Source organism: Camelina sativa, chromosome 2, assembly GCF_030686135.1.
Source record: "Camelina sativa cultivar CO46 ecotype springtype chromosome 2, ASM3068613v1".
NCBI lineage: Eukaryota > Viridiplantae > Streptophyta > Magnoliopsida > Brassicales > Brassicaceae > Camelina > Camelina sativa.
The window spans coordinates 1,145,386-1,167,571 of record NC_141881.1 but is presented as its reverse complement, the minus strand read 5'-3'; the positions used below and the strand labels follow the sequence as shown (position 1 = coordinate 1,167,571).

Below are 22,186 nucleotides of genomic sequence, written 5' to 3'. Positions count from 1 at the left end.
TTGCTTGGCCAAAGGAAATGGTAGTACATTATGAGAGAGTTAATAACAGAGAGGAGAAGCAAATTGAGAGGAATTCTAACACAGAACAACAATCAAAGAATGTGTCAAAGAAGGATGATGCTAATGAGAGAGTTAATAACAGAGAGGAGGAGAAATCAGATGAGCAAATTGAGAAGAATGCTAGTGAGAATGCGTCAAAGAAGGATGATGCTAATGAGAGAGTTAATAACAAAGAGGAGGAGAAATCAGAGAGCAAATTGAGAGGAATTCTATCACAGAACAGCAATCAAAGGAGCTACAGCGGGAACTGACGGGAACATACGAGGAAGAAGAGCGGGAACAGATGGGTTCTGGTGGAAATGGATCAGCAGATGTGCCGGTTGTGAGAAAGCTACTTGTCTATGTGAGAAAGAGGAAGAAAGAGAGTAAAGGGATAGTGGATGATTTGCCGGTTGCACCCAGGACACGAAATCCATATATGAACGCCAATATGTGAGACCAGATTTTTTCAAGCCAGCCGCACCCAAGACACGAAATCCAGGGGAATCCAAATATGGACGCCAATATGTCAGACCATATAAATTCATCACCATGCCTAAACCTTTTTTTATTTCTGCATACATGGAAAACAAATGAAGATCCACCTTATCTTGACTGTAAGTAACTCTTATTCAATTAATGAAGCGGTCAACTAGTTTCGAGGAGGAGATAACAAGTCATGCTATTAGCTAATACAACCATATTTGATAAACAGGCTTATAGACATATTAGTATTTAGTAACCTGTTTTAGGTGTGATGACCATGGTAGAAGAAAATCCCCCTGAAGCAGACGGAGTCACAGTGAGAGATTAGCATTGGACCACAGCAGAGCACGTAACAATATTGATATTTCTTACATAATCTAACTTATTGAACTTCTTTTTGTGCAACCAGGAACTTGCCCATAAGTAATGTCGTTTCAAATGCAAACAAAGTTGTTATTCATAATCTTTTATTTAAACAAAAGTTAAAATAATTTTATCTGTTTTTTGTTATTCATAATCTTTAAAAATATATGATCTTTTATTTTTTGTTTTACTATTTGTTGTCACCCTAAAAAACTGTATAAAATCAGATTATATTTATGATATTATATCTGAAGAAAATCTTAGTTGTTTAACCGAATAGATATTTCTAAATTTTTTTTTTTTGCAACAAATTTAATAAACTAATATTTTGTCTACTCTAATTAAATTGTCTTAATTAGACTTAAGGATTATATCTTTTTTTGTAGTATTTGTAATGGCATTCTAATGTAACTTTTTACATTAAAGTTATTTTTATAAATGTACTAGGTTATATCCCGCGCATGTGCGGATTCTTATATATATAAGAAATTGTATTAATTAATTTCATTTTATTTAATAATCATAAAAAGCAAACAAAATTAAATCTAAATGTCTTTAGGAAATTTACATTTTCATATATAACTAATTTAAATGTAATCACACATACAAATCTCTTAATTTTCTTTGTTTTATTATTATTTAACTTTGATAATAATTTTCATTAGTTTCTCCGAGAATTTGAGGTTAAAAAAATGATAAAATGAAAATTAACTATAATATTTAAATATATTTTTTTTTTCATATAAGCTAACAAATAACCTAAAGTATTAAATGAGAGAAACAAAATCATTCTCTATAAAATCATATGAAGTGCAAGCAAAACTTTAAAGTACAATTTCCAAAGGTTAATTTTACTTTTTTATATGGCCCTCATGTTAATTTACATTGCTAAATTTAGTTATAATTGTTTCATCTTTGTAATAAAAGCTAGAAAGAAAATAGAATAGTATATTGTTTTTTATATAGAGAAATCCTTTTGAAATACATATTTGAATTAAATAAATATAGCTTAATGATTTTTATGTAATTATATGTTTAATCAGAAACTAAATATAATGATGAGTATTCTTAAAAAATGTAATAAAATTTTGTTAGAGGTAAGAGAAAGTTAAGAAAAATTGATTTGATATTTCATAATTATATTACAAAATTTTCTTTCCTTAGAAGTTAGAACATTACATATTTTTTTAAGAATCAAATACATATATATATATATATATATATATATGAATATGTAAGAAATAATCTAACAGCTAAAGTAAAGAAAGTGCATAAAAGCAAGAAGAAATAAAATGGAGAACAATGTAAAATATATTATTAAAATCTTACAATATTATCTTCATTGAGTTTTCAACCACCAATGCAAGAACATTAAAAACAAAGAAACAAAGAAAATATTTAGGATTTGAGATATGATGGAGGAGAATGTGAGAAAGATTATTTATAGAATAAGAAGTGATGGAAGTTACATTTTTCAAAAATTAAATTAGAGGAGTTATAGTTATAATTGCTAGGGTATTTAACTGAAAGTGAATGGAGAGAACAAATAGTCAATTCACAATTTATGTAATTTCAGTTACAATTTAGTACTAAAGTGTATATTTAAAGTATGAATTAATGTATATGATTAAATATGTTGTATTTTAGGTTTAAGTAAAAATAAATATTATATGTTTAAGAAAATAACTACCAAATAGATCAGTAAGGAGAGAGTAAAATTAGAAAATATTATATAATATAAAATATAATCTTCCATTGAGTTTTCAACCAATGCAAGAACATTTAAAACAAAAACAAAAAAATAAAATAAAAAATATTTAGGATTTTAGATATGATGGAGGAGAATGTGAGAATGATTATTTATCGGATAAGAAGTGATGAAAGTTACATGTCTGAAAAATTAAATTAGAGAAGTTATAATTATAATTGATAGGGTACTTAACTGAAAGTGAATTGTGAAAACAAATAGTCAATTCACAATTTATGTAATTTTTGTTACAATTTAGTACTAAAGTGTATATTTAAAGTATGAATTAATTTATATGATTAAATATGTTGTATTTTAGGTATAATTAAAAATAAATATTATATGTTTAAGAAAATAAACACCAAATGGACCATTAAGGAGAGAATAACTGAAATTAGAAAATATACTATAATAAAATATATATAAAATAATTAGGTAAGAAAATATTAAAAAGAGACCACAAAATAAATTTAAAATAAAATTACATGGCAATATGTCTCATGTCACAAAAATATATATGAAAATAAATGATATATTTCTAAATTAGATGATAAATTGATAGTAATCAAATATAGAAGAATGTGTTTCTCATATTTTTAAATTAGAAAGATGAAACAGAAAAAGGGAAAAATGCCAACAAAATACATGACTTGTTTAATATTTGCCAGAAAAATACACGAACTTTTTTCGTTGCCAGAAAAATATTTAAACTATTTTATAGGTGATAAAAAAAATACATGAACTATCACGATTTTCCAATTTCCCACATTATCATTGTTATGATTTTTAACGATGTTAATGTAATCTTTTTACAAATGAAATATTGATTTAAGATTTCTGTTGTTGGTCAACGAAACATCATGAAAATGTAGGTGAGATTAATTAGAGTTTCTAGCGGTAATTGAACAGATAATATGGGAGGGTGGGGAAGAGAGAAAGGCGAGAAAGAGGAGAAGATGGAACTGTGAGATTCCGTCGGTTTTGCTTTGGGAAGTCGAAATATTTATGTGGCCCATTAACCATTTACAACATAATAATTAGTTTAAACATGAGAGAAACAAAAAAAACCATAAAATTCAGAGATGCCACATGACAGATATATAGAGCTTGCTTAGAGGGTATAAGCCTACTTTATTATATTAGATTTCTCAGTTTAATATAGTAGGATTTTGAGACGTGAAAGAACTTAATGGATGTATCACCATTGCCTTAGAGCTTCGTTAGAGTTGGCAAGGCTGCCTGCCAGTTCTCCATATTTCTCTGGCCACTCTCTTTTGTGAGCTGAAGTTTTTGATGTTTTGCTATGCGTAAACGTTGTTAATTTCATGACATACATTTTGGCTTGATAATATTGCTGCAATCAGCTTTGATACTGGAGTTTATTATAGTCAGAATGAACAGTAGAGCCAATAAGGAAGGGTCTAAATAGACAGGATACATCTTTGCACATTATGATCCCAATTTCCAACATGTGTCCCAGTCAAGTATATGGCTGCTATCATAAGTGTGTTTGTTGAACATAAAGCTCTGTATACATCAAGTATACATCAAATATAAAGCTCTGTATACTTTTGTTGAACACATTCTCTCCTATCTGCTACAAGCCTACGAACTTGTACGGCATTGTGTGTTTACTTTTTCAAAAAGTCAAACAGAATCTTCTTATTGAAGAGTAACCTTGTTCGTTAGTTAATTTATTTGGCTAATTGAGGTGAAAGCTTTCTTTGCAAAGAATTCAATTTGACGTCAATTCCTCTCCACATCAATGTAATATAATCAGAAGAATTGTATAAAACAAAAACAACAAAAGAACAAAACTTGATCAAGAACCAATTCAGAAGAAATATTCGAATCTATCCATTAAAGGATAATTGGATTTGAAGGGCGAAAAAGGAGAGCTTTTTCACTCATAAAAACTGATTCGAGTTTTGATATAAGCCTCTGTCTGAACCAGAAGGTGTTCCTATATTTCACCTTCTCGTTATTCGGAGGCTATAGACAAGTCACATAACACACATATACATATCTTAAACACGAACTCTGGAAAACTGATGTCTGAAACTTTTTGAGGAAGAAGCTTCAGTTTAAAGTAAACAATAGAAGCTTCTCCACGGAACAAAAAGCCACAAAATCAAAACAATACAGAAAAGTATTGATGATCAGATTGATCTCCGCCTCCTAACTAAGCCAAAATATGAAATTGCCTAAATAACTTAGGGTTCATAAAGCTACTCAAAGGAGGCAGATTTATCCCCAAAAGAAAACATAAAAACGAAAAAACAAGAACGCAGAGACTTGACAAAGAAGAAGAAGATGATCTTCAAAGAGATGAGTGGCGCTGCCCTTTTTATTCACTCTGTTTTCTAGGGTTTTTAATGGTTTAGGGATTATGACTATTTTACCCTTTTCTAAATAACCGATTGTTTAGTTGTTTTTTGGTCTGGTTTTCTAAAACCACTCAATCAACATACTGTACGTATTGTATTTTGGTTCATATCAGATTCTTCCTCTAGAATATTTTGATGAAGTGTGATTTGATAGTGTAATAGTAACTTAGAGCCAACTTTGAGGTCAGTACTTTCCCTAGCATAATTATTTACGTTTTCGTTGCACAAAAAAGAAAAAAATTTTTACGTTCTAAAAAAGTTTGACAAGAGATAGTTTTAGTTTAGCATAGGATGTTTGTAGAGTGGTAATTCAAGCCTATTCAAGGATCTTAATTTTATATTCAATATCACTCTCGCATGTTGAAATGTTTTTCATATGTACAGATTGTGTAAATGAGTTATGTAAACGAAAGCAATTTATTTTTTTTATTTTTTTTTTAAATTCTTATATTTTCCATAAGAATTTTTTTTCCTATAATTCCTTTTAAAAAAGTATCACATCGCAATATCAAATCTTTTTAACTCATTTTATATGAGGGCCTTTATATGTCATATCATGATTTTTTACTGATTTCAAGTTTATAAACCCATGATATTAGAGAAGAAAGATCAAACATAGAGAGTCTGCCACTACTACAATCTCAACCACATATTAGTTTTTGAAAGTTGATCTTGTGAAGTTGTTTGAATTTAAATTTTGTTTTCGTATATATTGGGATGTAAATACAAGAAACCCATATAAATATACATTAGCAATTTTGTAGAATTTGGTTGAGAAAACTAAATGTACATTATTACATAAAAAGCTTTAATAATAAAACATATATCAATTAGTGGTGGAGCATTTTAAGAAACTAATTTGTTATGAGACAATTTATTTGTTTATATCGCGGTGACTATTTATAATCATTTTCCTTTTAGAATTAATAATTAGTATAATTTATTTAATTATAATATTAAATTAATTAATTATGTAATTTAAAAAAATTCTCTTGTAGAATTATTATCTTAGAATTAGAATTTTCCTTTTATATATGTATTAGAACTATCTATTCATATTTAAAAAATTGAAAAAATAGTTTTCTTATAATTATCTATTCTAATTTAAATTTTGTTAAAACAAAAAAAATTGTATTACACATGAAAAAATCTCTAATTGATAAAATTGGCATATGCCACTATCATGTGAGTTACTAACTTTGAAAATCAAGTTCTATATGATAAGATTTTTTGTTAAAATTGTTTAACATTCATTGCACTTATATATATATATATAAGCTGTATACTACTACTTGATAAACTAGAATTATTCTACACTTAATATAAGATAATACATAGATATATATCAATAGTAAAACAATTCTATTGCTATTTCTTTAGTTAAAAAATTCACCAAGAACTTCTTTCAAAAATTTGAAAATGGTAAATATAAAATACTTCATATTGTTACCAAAAAAAAGAAGCTAACAACACATCATATATTCATAATAAACACATAATATTAACATATATAATATCTGGAGAAACTTATAAAATTTACTTGCTTTGGACATTTGGACTTGATATATAAAGAAGTTTGACTTTTTTCCCCCAATATTAAACTGCTTTTAGTTTTTTATAAGTAATAAATAAACTGAGATAGTGAATTTCAAGATTCTCATATTTACACCGTCTGGATCTCACGCGGTTTAAAGGACAGCAAGAAGTTCGCATGTCTAAATCAACAACGGCAAGAAGTTCTATTCTCCTTTACTAAGTTAAAGTTCGCCACGTGGGAAGCCAACTGTAAAAGTGTAAGCATGCTCGCTGTTTTCTTCTTTCTTTGTTGGTAGCCGTTAAACCAAAACTGTTCCAACTCATACATAAATATTTTAATTATATAACATTGTTTTCTTTCCTTGTAATTTGCAAATTACCCAAAAATATATATATTTGGTGTCAAAGATTTTTCCTAATTCTTTCTTTTTCCTTTTTTGTTCTTTTTTTTCTTTCTTTTTCTCCTTCGTTGTTTCCTTTCAAGAAAAGAGAGAGGAAACAACGTTCTTCTCAGATTCTTTACCTTCCTTCTTTAAGGAAAACCCAAAATATCAAAAAAAAAAAAAAAAAACACGCTTTCATAGTTTAGGGTTTCTGACAGATTCTCCGGCGAAATTCAATTCTCAAAATCTCGGCAATGTCGACGATCTCGCCGTCATTGGCCGTAATTTCGTTTCTTTTACTGATTCTTCTGAATCTATCTTTGGTTACCGCTAACAACATTTCGACGGAGATTTTTGAAGGAGGAGGAGAGATTATTAGGTTATCTTCGGAGAAGATCAACAACAACAACGGCGGTGAGAAAAACAGAGGCGACTTCTTCTGTCAAGGAACGGTTCAACCTGCTTCGTGTCCGGTTAAGTGTTTCAGGGCTGATCCGGTTTGCGGTGAAGACAGCGTTACTTACTGGTGTGGTTGTTCTGATGCTTTGTGCAATGGTGTTCGTGTTGTTAAACAAGGAGCTTGTGATGTTGGTAATGGCGTTGGTTTATCTGTTCCTGGACAAGCTCTGCTTTTGATCCACATTGTCTGGCTTATGCTTCTTGGTTTCTCTATTCTCTTTGGCCTCTTTTAATTTTTTTCGTTTTTGAATCATTCATTAGAGAGATTGCAATTAGGTTTTGTTGAGATTGCAAACCGCTGATGAATCTTCTTTTGTTTATAATCTTTCTTTACTGATCTGTATTGAAAAAAACGACCATTATTTTGGTTTGTTTCGTACAATAGAAGCCTTTTCGAATCTTGCTTTCTCGATCTCTCTACCAAGATAATCCAGGATTGTATCGGTTACATGATTAGGCAAAACACCTGCATTTAGCATCGCTTTCAAGTACTTGTATGCTTCTTTCAATCTCCCTGCTTTGCTGTTCACTTCGATCATCGTGTTGTAACTCACAACGTCCGGGTTTATTCCGTTGCTCTTCATGTGCTCAAACAGTCGCGTTGCTTCGTCTAACCGGTTTGCTTTCCCGAGAGCGTTGATCAGTGTGTTGTACATTACAATGTCTAGATATCCTCCTTGCTTTGTGAGTCTGTCGAGAACGGCGCTGGCTAAGTCGGCTCTCCCCATTTTGCCTAATCCTTGGATTATCACGTTGTATGTTGCTATATCCGATGCGCAAAAGTTCTCACCCATTTGATCAAGTACTCCACGGGCGGTTTCGTAGTAACCCTTTTTGACAAACGAGCTCATCATGGTGTTGTAGGTGTAACTCGTGAGATCGGTTACACCCATTTCATTGAATATCTCAAACAATTTGCAGGCTAGGCTGAGATCACCTTTGGACAGATAGATAGATAGAAAGGTGTTCATCATGTCTACATCAAAAGAATCTGGCTTTGCTACAACCCTCTGCCCTCTGGTTAAACCAAACAAGGGATTAGGTCGACCGCTCTGGTGTGCTAATTGGTCCATATAAGGAGATGACGACCAGGGGTCATCTTCCATAGGTGGTGCTTCCTCAACCCTAGCTCCATTGTCTTCCGAACCCACCGTGTTCATGATATCCAGGAAGCTTCCTTTACTTGGAAACATTGGAGTATAATCCTTATCTTTGTTCTGTGGACGTTTCATTGAAGCTTCCACTCCAGCGTTCCATCTGAGAACATTAGGCACCAAATTTCCTTCCCGTATGTGCTTCATCAGCTTCTCTTTCCAATCCCACCTCCCTTGTTTGTGAAATCCGATCAAGAGTGAGCTAATTGTAACCAAATCCACAGTGAAACCTCTAGTTTCCATCTCCTCTACCAATTTCACTGCTCCCTCTAGGGTCCCTTCCCTGCAAAGCTGCAATACAACAATGCTAAAAGTAATGGCATCTACAAACTGGCCCTTCTTCTTCAAGTCACAAAACAGAGTATACCCAGCCTCAGCCCTACCGTTCCTAAATAACCCATCAATTAGAATGTTGTATGTCCAGCAGGAAGCTCTAACTCCTTCCTGAACCATCTTCTCAAACAGCTCACAAGCCTCAGTGACTTTTCTTGCCTTGAGTGTCCCATCTAAAAGACAATTATACACAATAGTATCAGGGACAAACCCATTATACTGCATCTCACCAAAAACCCTCATTGCATCATCCATCCGGTAAGATTTACAACATCCTTGGATCAGAATCCGATACGTCGAATTATCAGGCTCATGGCCAGATACTTTCAATTCGTCCCATACAATCAACGCATCTTTCGCTTTCCCAAACAAACACAACACATGAATCAGGCTGTTATATGTGCATATATCAGGACCAAAAGAAGACCCAGAGACCGAGCTTTGCCTTTTCATCTCCTTGAACAAAGTCAAAGCAGCATCCAAATCTCCCCAACAACCAAATCCATGTATACATATGTTATAACCCCATGTATCAAACTTGAATTTTTCCATCCCCTTCAACTTATCAAACACCCTTTTAAACTCTGACCTCATACCAGCTCTCCTTAAACCTACCAAGAGCTCATTAACAGCAACCGTTCCAGGAAGATAACTTACAATAACCCCACCAGTATCACCACTATGGCTATCAGAAGCTTCTAAAAGCTTAAAGAAAATAGACAGAGCAATACGCATCTCATTCTTCTTCACCAGAGCAACAAGAACTGAATCATATAAACTAGGGTTTAAGCAATCTCCTAATTCCTCCATGTAATCCAAAACTCCCAACGCTGAATCGAACTTACCCGAACGAATTAGTGAATCTAGCAATACCTTAGCCATCGTCTGGTCCAAATTAACGCCATCTTCCTTCATCGAACCAAGCAAATCGGGAACTTCTCCGAGAAGCCCTCTGCGGCAAACAGTACGAAATATCTGAGAGTAAGCTGATGCTGAATGTTTGTAACCGGGAAGGAGAGTGAAACACCATCTGAAGAAATCTAATTTCTTCGAAGGATCTATGGAGCTTCTACGAAGGATCTGGAGAACGACAGGTTCCGAAATCGGAATCGAGTTCGCGTCGAGGCTCCGTGTTCCCGACTGAGACAGTGTCTTGGATAAAGACGCGACGAGAAGGACATTACAAAGCTGTGGGAGTGGTGAATTTTTCGCCGGAGATAGACCGGAAACTGCAGCTGATACGGCGCTTCCTCTTCCATGGCGCATCGCATAGTGAAACCACTGAGAAACGAAAACTGAAAGCAAACTAACTTAAACACGCCGTCGTTTAGTAAATATTTCTTCAAGGCCCATGGTTAGGCCCGTATAATAGACTGATACGGTGTCGTTTATATTATAAATGGGCCCAAATGTAGGCCCATTTATATAGTGGTTTCAATTTTTGGAGTCGATAAACCCTAAAGCCGTCTCCGTCGTCTTCATTCTCCTCCGCTTTTGTAGTTCTATCGATTAAACGAAGAGTGACGATTCGTTTCGTCGTCGGCGGCCGTAAAAAAAATGGGGTTCAAGAGGAAGAAGGGTGATGGTGACGGTGAGGAAATGGAATCAGAAGGTCGTGGGAAGCCTAGTTTCAATGGGGGTGGGCAGAAGCATGTGATACTTCCTTCGATGATTAAGAACAAAGATAAGAGATCTAAAGTGTACGCTAAGCAGAAGCAGGAGAAGAAATTGGAGAAGCAGAAGAAGATTAGAGAGCGTGACGCTGCTGAGAAACGAGCTTTAGAGCTTGGTGAGGAGGTAAAAAGATCTCGACAACACTCTTAATCTTTTTTTTTGGGGATTTTGAATTTGAGATTTGATTTTGAGGTTTTGTTCTTTGTGTAGCCTCCACAAAAGCAGATTCCGAAGACGATTGAGAATACTAGAGAATCTGATGAGACTGTTTGCAGACCTGACGACGAAGAAGTATGTTTACGATATTGATTCATCTTAAATTTGAGTTCAATTCGTTTAGTGTTGTTTGCTAATTTAGCTGGATTTGAGTTTTGCAGTTGTTTGCTGATATTGATGCTGATGAGTTTAATCCAGTCTTGAGACGTGAGGTTACACCAAAGATCTTGATCACAACATGTCGTTTCAACTCCACTGTAAGTATTTACCATTGTCCTATAAGAGATTCTACAGTGTTGTTGTGGTTTTGTAATTCAAGTTTGAGGTGTTGTTGGATTGCAGAGAGGACCTGCATTTATATCTGAGTTGCTTTCGGTGATACCAAACTCTCATTATCAGAAAAGAGGAACTTATGACTTGAAAAAGGTGCTGCTAATAGTTTCAGGGTATCCTTGTAAAGTTAGTCTCTTTTTGCAATTATATGACCTATCAAAGATGTTGTTCTGCAGATTGTAGAATATGCAACGAAGAAAGATTTTACATCTCTTATTGTAGTTCATACAAATCGCAGAGAACCTGGTTAGTTTTTTCACTTCTGAGTTTGATGTTTTTTTGTCCATTTGATGTCATCTTTCTTTATATGGTTTGTTTTCAAGCTTTTTGCTTATTTCATATGTAGATGCGCTTCTTATCATCGGTTTGCCTAATGGTCCTACTGCTCATTTCAAATTGTCAAATCTTGTTTTGAGAAAGGATATTAAGGTATGTAAAACACATTATGCGTCTAAGCTTCGAGTGTTGATTAGTGATCTCTGGAATTGATGTTAAATTTTAATTTGCAGAATCATGGAAATCCTACAAGCCATGAACCGGAACTGGTTTTGAATAACTTTACTACTCGTTTAGGGAATCGTGTTGGGAGGTAAGTATAGTTCTTTAGAATGTTGACTTCATTTTTTTCTAAGTGTCTCTTTGATTTGTAGCTGATGGTATATATTTTTTTCTTTCCTCAGATTTTTTCAATCACTCTTCCCTCCAGATCCCAATTTCCGCGGTAGGAGAGTTGTGACATTCCACAACCAGCGTGACTTTATATTCTTCAGGCATCATCGGTACATAATTTCAACTTTTCTTTTCTTTTTTGAGTTTCTTACACTAGATTCCTCCATTGAAACTTTTTCTGAACAAATTCAACTCTATATTCAGTTACATATTCGACATAAAGGAAATCAAACCTAGTGATAAAGGAAAAGATGGTGTCTCTCAAGAGAGAGTAAAACCTCGGCTTCAGGTCAGTTTATCCACAATTAATCGAACATTGTTTCTCTGGTTTGTTTGTGTGTGTGTTAAATTGATCAACCTTATCTGTTTATTGTATCATTAAACCTTGAATATTACGTACGTGCAGGAATGCGGTCCTCGATTCACGCTTAAGCTAGTTACGTTACAGCATGGAACCTTTGACACCAAAGGCGGAGAATTCGAATGGGTTCACAAGGTAAAAAAAATCACCAGAAGAAAGATATATACAAGTTTCATTGCTTATCTTTTCAGAGTTTGATGGTTATTAATTTTTTTTCCCCATGTTTTTGTGTTTCCGTGACAGCCTGAAATGGACACAAGCAGGAGGAGGTTCTTCTTATAGATTTCCCCATGTTTCACTTCAGATATTCCCGATCTCCGACCAATTTTGTATGTCTTGAAAAAATGTCACATTTCTTTTTCAATGTAGCCATCAGAACAATCGTACGACTTATTTCAACAACATAGGTCCTCTTGTTTGATTCGAGTCTTACGTTTTTAACAATGTTGATTTAAGCTATACTTGTTTGGTAATATGGACAAAAGACGTGGAACAGTGCATTCAAATATTATTAATTTTCGTCTTGTCTTTCTTATAAGTAAACCTTTATGTTGCCATCTTTTCCTCCTTATATAACAGTGCTCCGTCAATTACGATTTGTTTATGTGGCTATGGAATTTATATTTCTATTTGATTGTAAGAAGAAAAGTAATAGCTGAACAACTGTAACAAAATTCACTGATTAACAGAACAAGTGACTTGGGTTCGAAAATGTTTTTCTAAGATTTGGTGTGTTGAGAATAAGGAGAAAGAGATTACATACCTGAATGTATATGTCCTGCATATGACGGTAAGCTATAAAAACTAGTTTCGGTCACTCTTCAAAGCCAAAGAGAAATTGTTGATAAGAACAACACAAGAACACAAGTTTATTAACAATACATTTTCCTTCATATCCTCTTAGTTCTCTAGCGATGTCTTTATACACCATGAAGCAAATAAACTAACTACTAATTCTACAATATTGCCTAGGCTTTTTAAACTCAAAGTTGGGTTGTAAACTAAACAGGCTATATAACTACAATATGAACCTTTGTTGTTTTTGTGATCTTTAATTCTTTATGTCCATGGCAATTTTGCAAGCGTATCTCAATGAGTGCCAAGTGTGACACACAACTAATATAGTGAAACTGCAAACGTATTCATGTCCTCGTTAATTATGGCGGCTAGCCTATAACTTTAACTTCCGAAAATACCCTTCAGAAACAGAGAAATAAAAAATTAAAAAAAAAAACTAAAAACTTATGTTCCAAGTTCATGTACCAACGTGTGACACGTCTCATTTCTGAGAAACTTCTAAAATTAAATTTAATTGTTTTTAAAATGATACGTATATAAATAAATCTTGCATCATCTCTTTCAGACAAGAAAGGAAACAAAAAGAAACACACAGAAAAAGAAAAAGAAAAAACCTTAAAAAACCTGTTTCTGTGTAATAATGTTGAAAGATGTTGTTGTTGGGTATAGATTTTCTCCGACGGGAGAAGAATTGATAAACCATTACCTGAAGAACAAGATTCTTGGTAAGACTTGGCTTGTTGATGAAGCTATTAGCGAGATCAACTTCTTGAGCTACATACCCGAGCTCTTGCCTAGTAAGTTTTATGATATTTATCTCTCTTTGTCTCATCATCGATCATTTCTAATTTGAGGGGTTTTGTTTTTGTTGTTGTTTCAGGGTTAGCGAAGATCCAGTCGGACAATCTTGAATGGTACTTCTTCTCTCGGATTGAGTACACGAACCCTAAGAAGAAGAATGCGATGAAGAGGAGTACAGGTTGTGGGTATTGGAAACCTACTGGTAAGGATCGAAAAATCAAAGATAAGAGAGGAAATGGTGTTGAGATTGGTCTTAAGAAGACGCTTGTGTACCATAAAGGTAAAGTTCCTAATGGTGATCGTACTCCTTGGGTTATACACGAGTATCACATCACTTGTTTGCCTCAAGATCAGGTAAACAAAATCTCTCACTGTTTCTTGAATTTTTGAGCTCTGTGCTAGTCTTATGTTTCTGCTTATCTAGTTCTTGATCTTCTTTAAATTAATGAGATTTGGGTTTGATTCACTCTGTCTCTGATGCCATCTGTGGCCTAATTTTTTTAGTCTTTTGTTGTAGTTGAAATGGTTTTGGGGGTTTTAACTCAACTTTTTTCACTGATCTAGTTGTTACCCTGTGATACCAGCTCCACCTCTTGTGGTTCTGTGTTTGGTGTGGTGTAAAGATTCTAACTTTGTTGTTGGCAGAGAGTGTTTTTGCTTCTGCCGAAGCTTGTGGTTGAGTTGTTTAAACTCATGTGTGTTTTGATTTGTTGTTTTGCTGGCAAAAACAAACTTATGTGTGTGTAACTTTGGGGTTTGATTCTTCTGTCTAATGCCTAATATTTTAGTCTTGTTGTTGTTGTGGGGGGGGGGGGGGGGGGGGGGGGGGGGGGGGGTTCTAACACATCTTTTACCCTGATCTAGTTGTTAACCCTTTGATATAGGACCTCTAGTCCAACTTGTGGTTCTGTGTTGGTAGAGGTGTAAAGATTCTAAATCTGTTTGTTGTGGGAGTGTTTTTGCTTCTGCCAAAGCTTGTGGTTGAGTTGTTTAAGTCACGTGTGTTTGATTTGTTGTTTTGCTGGCAACGAGCTTATGTGTGTGTGTGTACCTTTGGAATTTGGTCAGAGGAACTATGTTATTTGCCAAGTGAAGTATAAGGGTGAAGACATCCCATTTGGTGGTACCTATTCCAGTGAGCCAAGTCAATCTATGGTCTCTGATTCGAATTCTATCAGAGAGGCAATTAACTCAGCGCCCAAGGTGAGTCCAGTTTTCTGAGAAGTTTCCTTATTCATGAGTCTCAACTTTTTTTTGTTTTTTTAACTCACACCTTCTTTTACAAGTTCAGTTTGAGCAGCCAGGTCAAGAAAATATCTTTGGTATGTCTATGGATGATTTGAAAAGCCCAACGAATGAACAAGAAGATCTCTCTTTGTGGGATGTATTGCATCCAGACATGTTATTCAGTGACAACAACAATCCTACTTTGCTGCCACATTTAGCACCAAATGATGATGAGTTTCTCGGTGGATTGAGACATATTGACCGAGATCAGGTTGAGTATTTGTTTGCCAATGAAGAATTCATATCCACACCAACTTCATATATGCAAGAGAACCGCAGTGATCACAGGCCAAAGAAACCTTTATCAGGGATCATTCTTGACTATAGCTGTGACACTGACAGTGATGCTGAATCGATATCTGCAACGGTACAGTACATCACTTGTCTTCATTATCAATACCTTCATGGAGTAATTAATCTGTAGTCTTCATGTTTTCATTCTAATATGACAGAGTTACCAAGGAACATCAAGTCCAGGTGGTGATAGAGTTGGTAGCTCCAATAGTCACTCTCAAACAGGCTTAGATGAGATGATATCGTTGAGCAAAGATCTGCAAACTTCTCATGAACCTTCCATCAGTAGAAAGACCCGAGAATCTCAACTAAAACAAGAGGTCTTGAGTTGCTGTTATGTTTATTTTGCGGCTACTTGGATCTTATGATCTCAAAACATATCTTGAATTTTAAATGATAATGACTATTGTGATTTTTCCTTTACAGATAAAACAAGATACGTCAAGAGCCTCTGGTGCGTTCATAGACAAGAAGTCGTATATGGTAAAGACAGAGAAGAAGGGCTGGTTTATTACAGAGGAAGCAATGGAGAGAAACCGGAATATTCCACGGTATGTCTATCTCGTGAGGATGATCATAGGTTTCATTATCTTGCTGGCTCTCATTGGCAACATCATATCGGTACTAACACTCAAATCAGATTGATGGAAAGAACTCGTTTGAATATTTAATTATGTTTTCTTCTGAAAATTTGATATATAAATGTGTGTGTGTATATATGAACAAGAGGTATGTCTTGTGCCTATAGTTTGATGAAATTTAGCGTATGAAAGTTATAACATTCACTGATTGACAGAGACCAGTAGATTGAGATTGGGTTTGAAAAGGTTTCTGAGAAATAAGAGAAAGACCATCACATGCTACTGATTAATTGACGACTTAATCAATTCACGTTCTTTTTTCTTTTGCATTTGTGCTGCATTTAAGTTTGTTTAGTACTAGCGTTTGTGCACATAAAAGTTATGTTCACGTTTATATTTAGTGTTTGTGTGTTCGTGAAACGTGTTTGTGTTTGTATCAGCGTGGGCACAGAATTGCCGTTTGTGTTTATGGTTACGTGTCGTGTATGTGGGTGTTCGTGTTATGCGTAATGATTGTCTTTAATCCTTAAGCAAACGATCCACCTGAGAAACAAAAAAAATCTCACTGTCAAACCTTATACGAAGTTAAACAAATTCAAATGCAAATCAAACTAAAATTGAAAGCCAAAAGAGAACGAACCAAATCTTTGCTTTTCCAAAACCATAAATACTATGACTTGGGAATCGAATGAATGCATACATAGACTTACTTCAAAAGAGCAGTGTTGAAGACGAGCTGCACCAGAGAGAAAAAGTCAGTAGTTCATATAAGGGCAAATCCATTGGTGGAGTCTTAGCAAAGTTGCTAAGAACAATAATTTTGAATAAAAGTAAATAAAAGTGAAGTTAACAACTTTTTAAGAAACTTTCTATTTTTATGGGTCTATTGGTAGTATCTAAAATTGGGGTCCTTAATTCAAAATTTATATTTTGGAAATTATTAATGTTTAATAAATTTTGTTTAATATTTTTAATATTATATATTTATAAAAACTTGAAAATAAATATATTTCATAAGATATTAAACAAACAATACATAAAAGGATATTTAAAAGTTTAAAACACATTACAAACACAATTAATTGTAATCTTGATTGGTCCCAAATTTCTGCCATATATTCTCAACCAAATCATCTTTCAATCTTTGATGTATTTTTCGATCATGAACTTCATTTCGTTTGTTCATTATCATTATGTTAGTGAGATTTGAAGATATATCTGTTGAATATGCGAGATCCACTTGTGAAGTTCTGCTTGACTCTGCTTGTGCGAATGTTGCCGCATCAAATTGAGTGTACCCATCTCGTTCGTCTTCTACTATCATATTGTGCAGTATAATACACGCTCTCATTATCTTTCCAATTTTTGCCTTATCATGGACAAGAGCTGGATTTCTTACTATAGCAAATCGAGCTTGTAAAACGCCAAAAGCACGCTTGACATCTTTACGTGTGGCTTCTTGACATGTAGCAAATAAGGATGATTTCGGATCTTGTGGCATTGGAATTGATTGGATAAAAGTAGCCCAATTAGGATAAATACCATCTGTGAGATAGTAAGCCATATGATATGCTCGTCCGTTGACAAAGAATTTCACTTTAGGAGCTATACCTTGTAATACGTCATAAAAAACTGGTGAGCGATCGAGAACATTGATATCGTTCAATATTCCTGGAGGTCCAAAAAATGCGTGCCATATCCAAAGGTCTTGTGAAGCTACAGCCTCTAAAACAATTGTTGGCTTTCCAGATCCACGTGTGTATTGACCTTTCCATGCGGTCGGGCAATTCTTCCACTCCCAATGCATACAATCTATGCTGCCTATCATCCCGGGAAATCCACGCAACTCTCCAATATCGAGTAGTCGTTGAAGATCTTCTGCTGTGGGTCTTCGGAGGTAATGGTACACTAAATAATGGTACACTAAATAATGATTCGACAGTTAGCTACATTGACAAAAGAGAATATAGAGGATACCTTGCTTTTGCTGTCATTGCATTCGGATCAAATTGTCCTCGTCACACCCAATACTTCACCAAGGAGTCAGAGCTGTACTGGGAAAGATAGACACTGATGAAACGACGAAGAACATCACCGGAAGCCATGGAGGTCGTAGGAACTGCAACTAGATCTCGTTGGTGCTTTCTTGACTTCAGAGCTTGGAGGATCACTGCAAAGTAAAATAAGTACTAAGATAACACAAAAGGACCTTAACAAAAAACGAAACAAGACTTCAACATTAGCAAACGCTACAAACAAAACCAATTGAGAACGCATAAACCAATGCTTATATAGACACTTATAGTTTTGCAAGCCAGAGATTTCACTACTGCAGAATCCGCCTTGAGATCAACTTGCAGAACATGCTTAAAAACAAACACCAAACAATTAAATCAGACTACTCAGAACAAGAACAAATTCCTCACAAGCTTCCTTTAAAGTTTTGAATTTTTTTTTTATGCAGAGCTCTACTTCAATTAAACAAATTCGAAGCTAAAAAAACCGAGGAAACAAAATAAAAAGAGAGAGAGGACAAGCTTGAAAGAGAGAACCTTGAGAAAGGAGACGATTAGCATCGCATAGATCTCTAACTATGGTAACATCAATTCCCAATCGTTTTAAGAAGATGATAACCCATCTGAAACTAAAACATTAATACACGAAGGCAAACATTAGCAATTAAACAATTCCCAATCGGCTAAACAACCTAGAACTCTAATTTTGTTAACATCAATTCCCAATTCCTTTAACCCTAATTTCTTATCACATCAAAAACCTAATTCATCATGCTCTACAACTGAAATCAGAGAGATTCTTACCAATATAAACAGATTGAAGCATCATTTAACATCGACACTCGCCAAATAGAGAGAGAGACAAAGAAAGGAAGTCGGGGAAAAGATATGAGAGTAGAAGAAAAAAAAAAGTTATTTTTCTCTCATCCAATCCAATCAGAAGGTGACACGCACAGGGTCCTTAAGAGTTCTAAAACTCCTTCTGTAAACATTGATTGTTAACATTTTGCTTCACTTTTACATATAATTATTTATTTTTATTGCTAAGCAACTTTGTCATCTCCATCTAAATACCACCAATGGAGATGACCTAATAAATTCATATAATTATAATCTAAATGTTGAGACCCCAAAATGTTGTTGTATACAGTCAAGTTTTAGATGAAAAAGTCAGTAGTTCAATGTTGTTCTTGATATTAACATTAAGGGCGTGTTCGTTTCGTTGACGCAGGCGGCTGCGGCAGCGGTAGCGACTGCGGCAAACGCAACCTTTTTGATCGCCGCAACTAATCGGCAAATTAGAATCAGCGTTCGCCACAGCGTCTTGCCGCAAGCACCTGCGGCAACCAAACGAACAACAACACATGCGGCTGCCAAATCAGTATAATAAAGACAAAGAAGAAACCAAAGGATGTTGACAAATCATAAGATCTCAACTTTTACAGCAGAAATAACATATGAATTTTAAAATCTTTAGTTAAGGGGTAAAAAAACTTACCTGATCAAAAAGCTGGCTAAACTTTTCCGGTTCAGGATCAGTCACTGTCTCTACTACAACAATCAAAATAGACTCTAATGCTATAGTGTCTGAACTCAAAACTTAGACAAAGTAATCCTGTTGTGCAGCAGAAGCAATATATAGAGAAACCAAAGTTTTATAGACGAAAGTTACTGAAACAAAAAACTATACGATTCAAAAACATACCTGTTCGTTCAGCTAATCCTGTTGTGCACCAGAAGTTACCATAGAGCTAGAGTCGCCCACAACCGTACCACTACAACAATTCAAACACAACCAATAACACAATGGTATTGAAAACCGAAGAAGAGAAGTCAAACCTGAGAAAGATCATGTACGCACTCCAGTCCTTGGGCTTTTGAAGTTAAAGAAATAGATTGGTAATCACTCATAACAGTTATAAAAAAAAGACTATGTGATCAAGAGGTGTAACCAATAAAGAGATTACAAACTCCATCAAGGGGATATATTATGAAGATCATACTTTTTTAAAAGATGGAAGAGAAGAAACACTAACCTGATTAAAAGAGGAAAAGATACGGTCTGCAACATGTTGTATCTTCTGAAATACTTTTATGTCCCTGTTAAGATACGGTTAGAACTCAGTAAGGCAAGTAGAGACTGAACAAAGTAAGATTTATAAGAAATACACATTAACATAAAAGGGAACTTACACTATATAGAGGCTGTGCAGGAAATTACGAACACTGTTTTTAGTAGATAACTTAAGGACTTTTTATTCTCCTATCAAATTGCAGAATATTGAATATGATACTCTCTCCATCAGTTTGCAGAATATGAATTTCTAGTTTAAGCAGAAAATTGAATTTTCTCCAGACAACAATGTACAAGTCTGATCTTAGCAGAAACTGAAGTTTTCTATAGCAGATTAATGAATGTTAAGGATGGTGCCAGCTTCAGCAAAACTGAGCTTTCCAATCTTACAAAAGGAACCTTAAAAGGACTTTTACTCTCCATCAAATAAGCAGAATATTGAATTGCACTCCATATAATTTAAGCAGAGAATTGAATTTCTCAGGACATCATTGTCCAAGCCATAATAGAGGCTAATCTTAGCAGAGATTGAAGTTAATGTCAAGCTGTCCCAGCCCCAGCAAGACAGTAGAACTCATATAAGCCCCAGGCTTTTACTTACAGACGTAATATCTCTGCCCCAAGTACCATCTAGCTTCTGTTATCAAGCCCCAAGAAGCACAACTCCTATAAAAGAACATTTTTTTCTCTCTCTCCATTAGTAGTTAGCAGAACACTGAATTTTCTATTTCAAGCAGAAGATTGAATTTCTCCAGACATCACTGTACAAGTCTGATCTTATAGCAGAGACTGAAGTTTTCTATATTAGCAGAGATATAGAAGTTAAAACATGCTGTCCCAGCTTCAGCAAAACAATCCTTAAATCCGAACATTAACCAAGCCCTTATTGTTATTCTCCATCAAATTTTGCAGAATACTGAATGATATAATAGGTTTCAGCAGATAATTGAATTTCTCAGGACATCATGGTCCAATGATAAAGAGCAGAGATTGAAGTATCTTAAACCATAGCAGAGATATTGAATGTTACAACATCTGAGGCCAAGCCATTATTTGCAGACTGTATCTTTTTCTTCTCCATCAAATTTTGCAGAACATTGAATCATTGTATAAGCAGAGAATTGAATTTTCTTAGATTATCATTGTCCAAAGGACTTTTTACTCTCCATCAAATTAGCAGAAATATTGAATTGTAACTCCATATAACTTAAAGCAGAGATATTGAATTTTTCTAAGGACAAATCATAGTCCAAGCCTTAAACAAAAAGACTGATCTTTTTAGCAGAGATTGAAGTTTCTGTCAAGCTGTCCCAGCCACAACAAGACAGTATGTATTGACAAGCCTTTTTACGGACGCGGACAATTTCCCCAAGTTAGAAACCGAACAAACACAATCATATAATGTGTAGTCCCTTTCCTTTGGGTTGTCAAGAAAACATCAAACTTTAAAACCGAAGAAGAAACACAAAAATATCTGAATCTCTGTAACAAAAAAGGTTTCGACTTTGAAATCACGAATCCAAAAAAGGTTTTTGTTTTATTTGCAGAAACAATACAATCAGAAACCCCAAATCAAAGTTTTAATTTTCTTTTTAGGGTTCGATCGAAATCTAAGATTAAAAAAGAAAACAACAATTACAAAACTACCAGATCTCAAAACTGTAGAAAGAAAACACAAAAGAGGAGTTTGGTTATGCAAAATCAAGAAGAACCCTAAATCAATTTCATCTGAATCTGCAAAATAAAACAAATAAAACAAAACCTTGCAGAGACAGACGAAGATCTTCCCCGAATCGCTCCAGAGAAAGAGAGCGGCGAAAGCGAATCACACTTTTGAATATCGCTAATGAAAGATTTTTCATCGCATCGTCTCTTTTTTTTTTTTTTTTTCTTTTCATACAGAGCACTTAAATCTGACCGTTACAAAATTAAAACGAAATTGGGCTTAATATTTATGGGCTCATAAAGTATTGGCCCAGTAAAAAAGCTGTTTGAGAATTTGAGTCAATTACACGTTTCGATGTTTGGCCCAGCAGATTGAAGTGGTGGGAAGAAGATAAGAATGTAGTTAGTTAGTTAACAACGTGTTTTATGTTTCTTCTTCATTAAATATTTAAGCAACTCGATCGCTACTAGGTATGTAGATTTATATAGTATTTATTTTTATCTAGATGGTGACAAATTCAACAAAAATCC

The 22,186-nt window shown here is 34.3% G+C and overlaps 5 protein-coding genes and 2 non-coding genes across 11 annotated transcripts; 3 read left to right on the top strand and 4 right to left on the bottom strand.

The window, feature by feature from the left end:
• Positions 1–4,476: 4,476 nt before the first annotated feature.
• Positions 4,477–4,631, bottom strand: LOC147948067 (small nucleolar RNA snoR138). The gene has a single exon (XR_015586461.1). It is a non-coding gene; the product is annotated as a small nucleolar RNA snoR138 (small nucleolar RNA).
• A 53-nt stretch (positions 4,632–4,684) lies between these two features.
• On the bottom strand, positions 4,685–4,828 carry LOC147948066 (small nucleolar RNA U19). The gene has a single exon (XR_015585862.1). It is a non-coding gene; the product is annotated as a small nucleolar RNA U19 (small nucleolar RNA).
• A 2,367-nt stretch (positions 4,829–7,195) lies between these two features.
• Positions 7,196–7,798, top strand: LOC104713147 (uncharacterized). Its single transcript, XM_010430209.3, has one exon. It carries the CDS (start codon positions 7,196–7,198, stop codon positions 7,631–7,633), a length of 438 nt encoding a protein of 145 aa, XP_010428511.1. The 3' UTR covers positions 7,634–7,798.
• Positions 7,712–10,153, bottom strand: LOC104713157 (pentatricopeptide repeat-containing protein At4g01570). The gene has a single exon (XM_010430220.2). It carries the CDS (start codon positions 10,151–10,153, stop codon positions 7,760–7,762), a length of 2,394 nt encoding a protein of 797 aa, XP_010428522.2. The 3' UTR covers positions 7,712–7,759.
• Positions 10,154–10,195: 42 nt separating this feature from the next.
• On the top strand, positions 10,196–12,683 carry LOC104713138 (uncharacterized). Its single transcript, XM_010430198.3, has 11 exons — positions 10,196–10,684; positions 10,772–10,852; positions 10,939–11,034; positions 11,120–11,203; positions 11,287–11,356; positions 11,457–11,539; positions 11,620–11,699; positions 11,791–11,889; positions 11,984–12,068; positions 12,186–12,275; positions 12,384–12,683. The coding sequence occupies exons 1-11, from the start codon at positions 10,445–10,447 to the stop codon at positions 12,420–12,422; spliced, it is 1,047 nt and encodes a 348-aa protein (XP_010428500.1). The 5' UTR covers positions 10,196–10,444; the 3' UTR covers positions 12,423–12,683.
• Positions 12,684–13,501: 818 nt separating this feature from the next.
• LOC104713128 (NAC domain-containing protein 69-like) lies at positions 13,502–16,109 on the top strand. Its single transcript, XM_010430187.3, has 6 exons — positions 13,502–13,735; positions 13,819–14,093; positions 14,808–14,942; positions 15,031–15,393; positions 15,479–15,640; positions 15,747–16,109. The coding sequence occupies exons 1-6, from the start codon at positions 13,579–13,581 to the stop codon at positions 15,963–15,965; spliced, it is 1,311 nt and encodes a 436-aa protein (XP_010428489.2). The 5' UTR covers positions 13,502–13,578; the 3' UTR covers positions 15,966–16,109.
• A 72-nt stretch (positions 16,110–16,181) lies between these two features.
• Positions 16,182–18,909, bottom strand: LOC104713084 (uncharacterized). Of its 5 annotated transcripts, none has more exons than XR_755577.3 (5): positions 18,721–18,909; positions 18,454–18,545; positions 17,879–18,071; positions 16,542–16,637; positions 16,182–16,444 (listed from the first exon to the last, which is right to left on the bottom strand). XR_755577.3 is itself a non-coding variant. In XM_087479200.1 (5 exons), the coding sequence occupies exons 3-5, from the start codon at positions 17,893–17,895 to the stop codon at positions 16,980–16,982; spliced, it is 762 nt and encodes a 253-aa protein (XP_087335326.1). In that variant the 5' UTR covers positions 17,896–18,071; positions 18,454–18,545; positions 18,721–18,909; the 3' UTR covers positions 16,885–16,979. The 5 variants fall into 5 exon arrangements, 1 of the variants encoding a protein (XP_087335326.1); XR_755578.3 differs by having other exon boundaries at positions 16,612–16,637; XR_015574991.1 differs by lacking the exons at positions 16,182–16,444; positions 16,542–16,637 and adding exons at positions 16,885–17,392; positions 17,513–17,809.
• Positions 18,910–22,186: the final 3,277 nt, after the last annotated feature.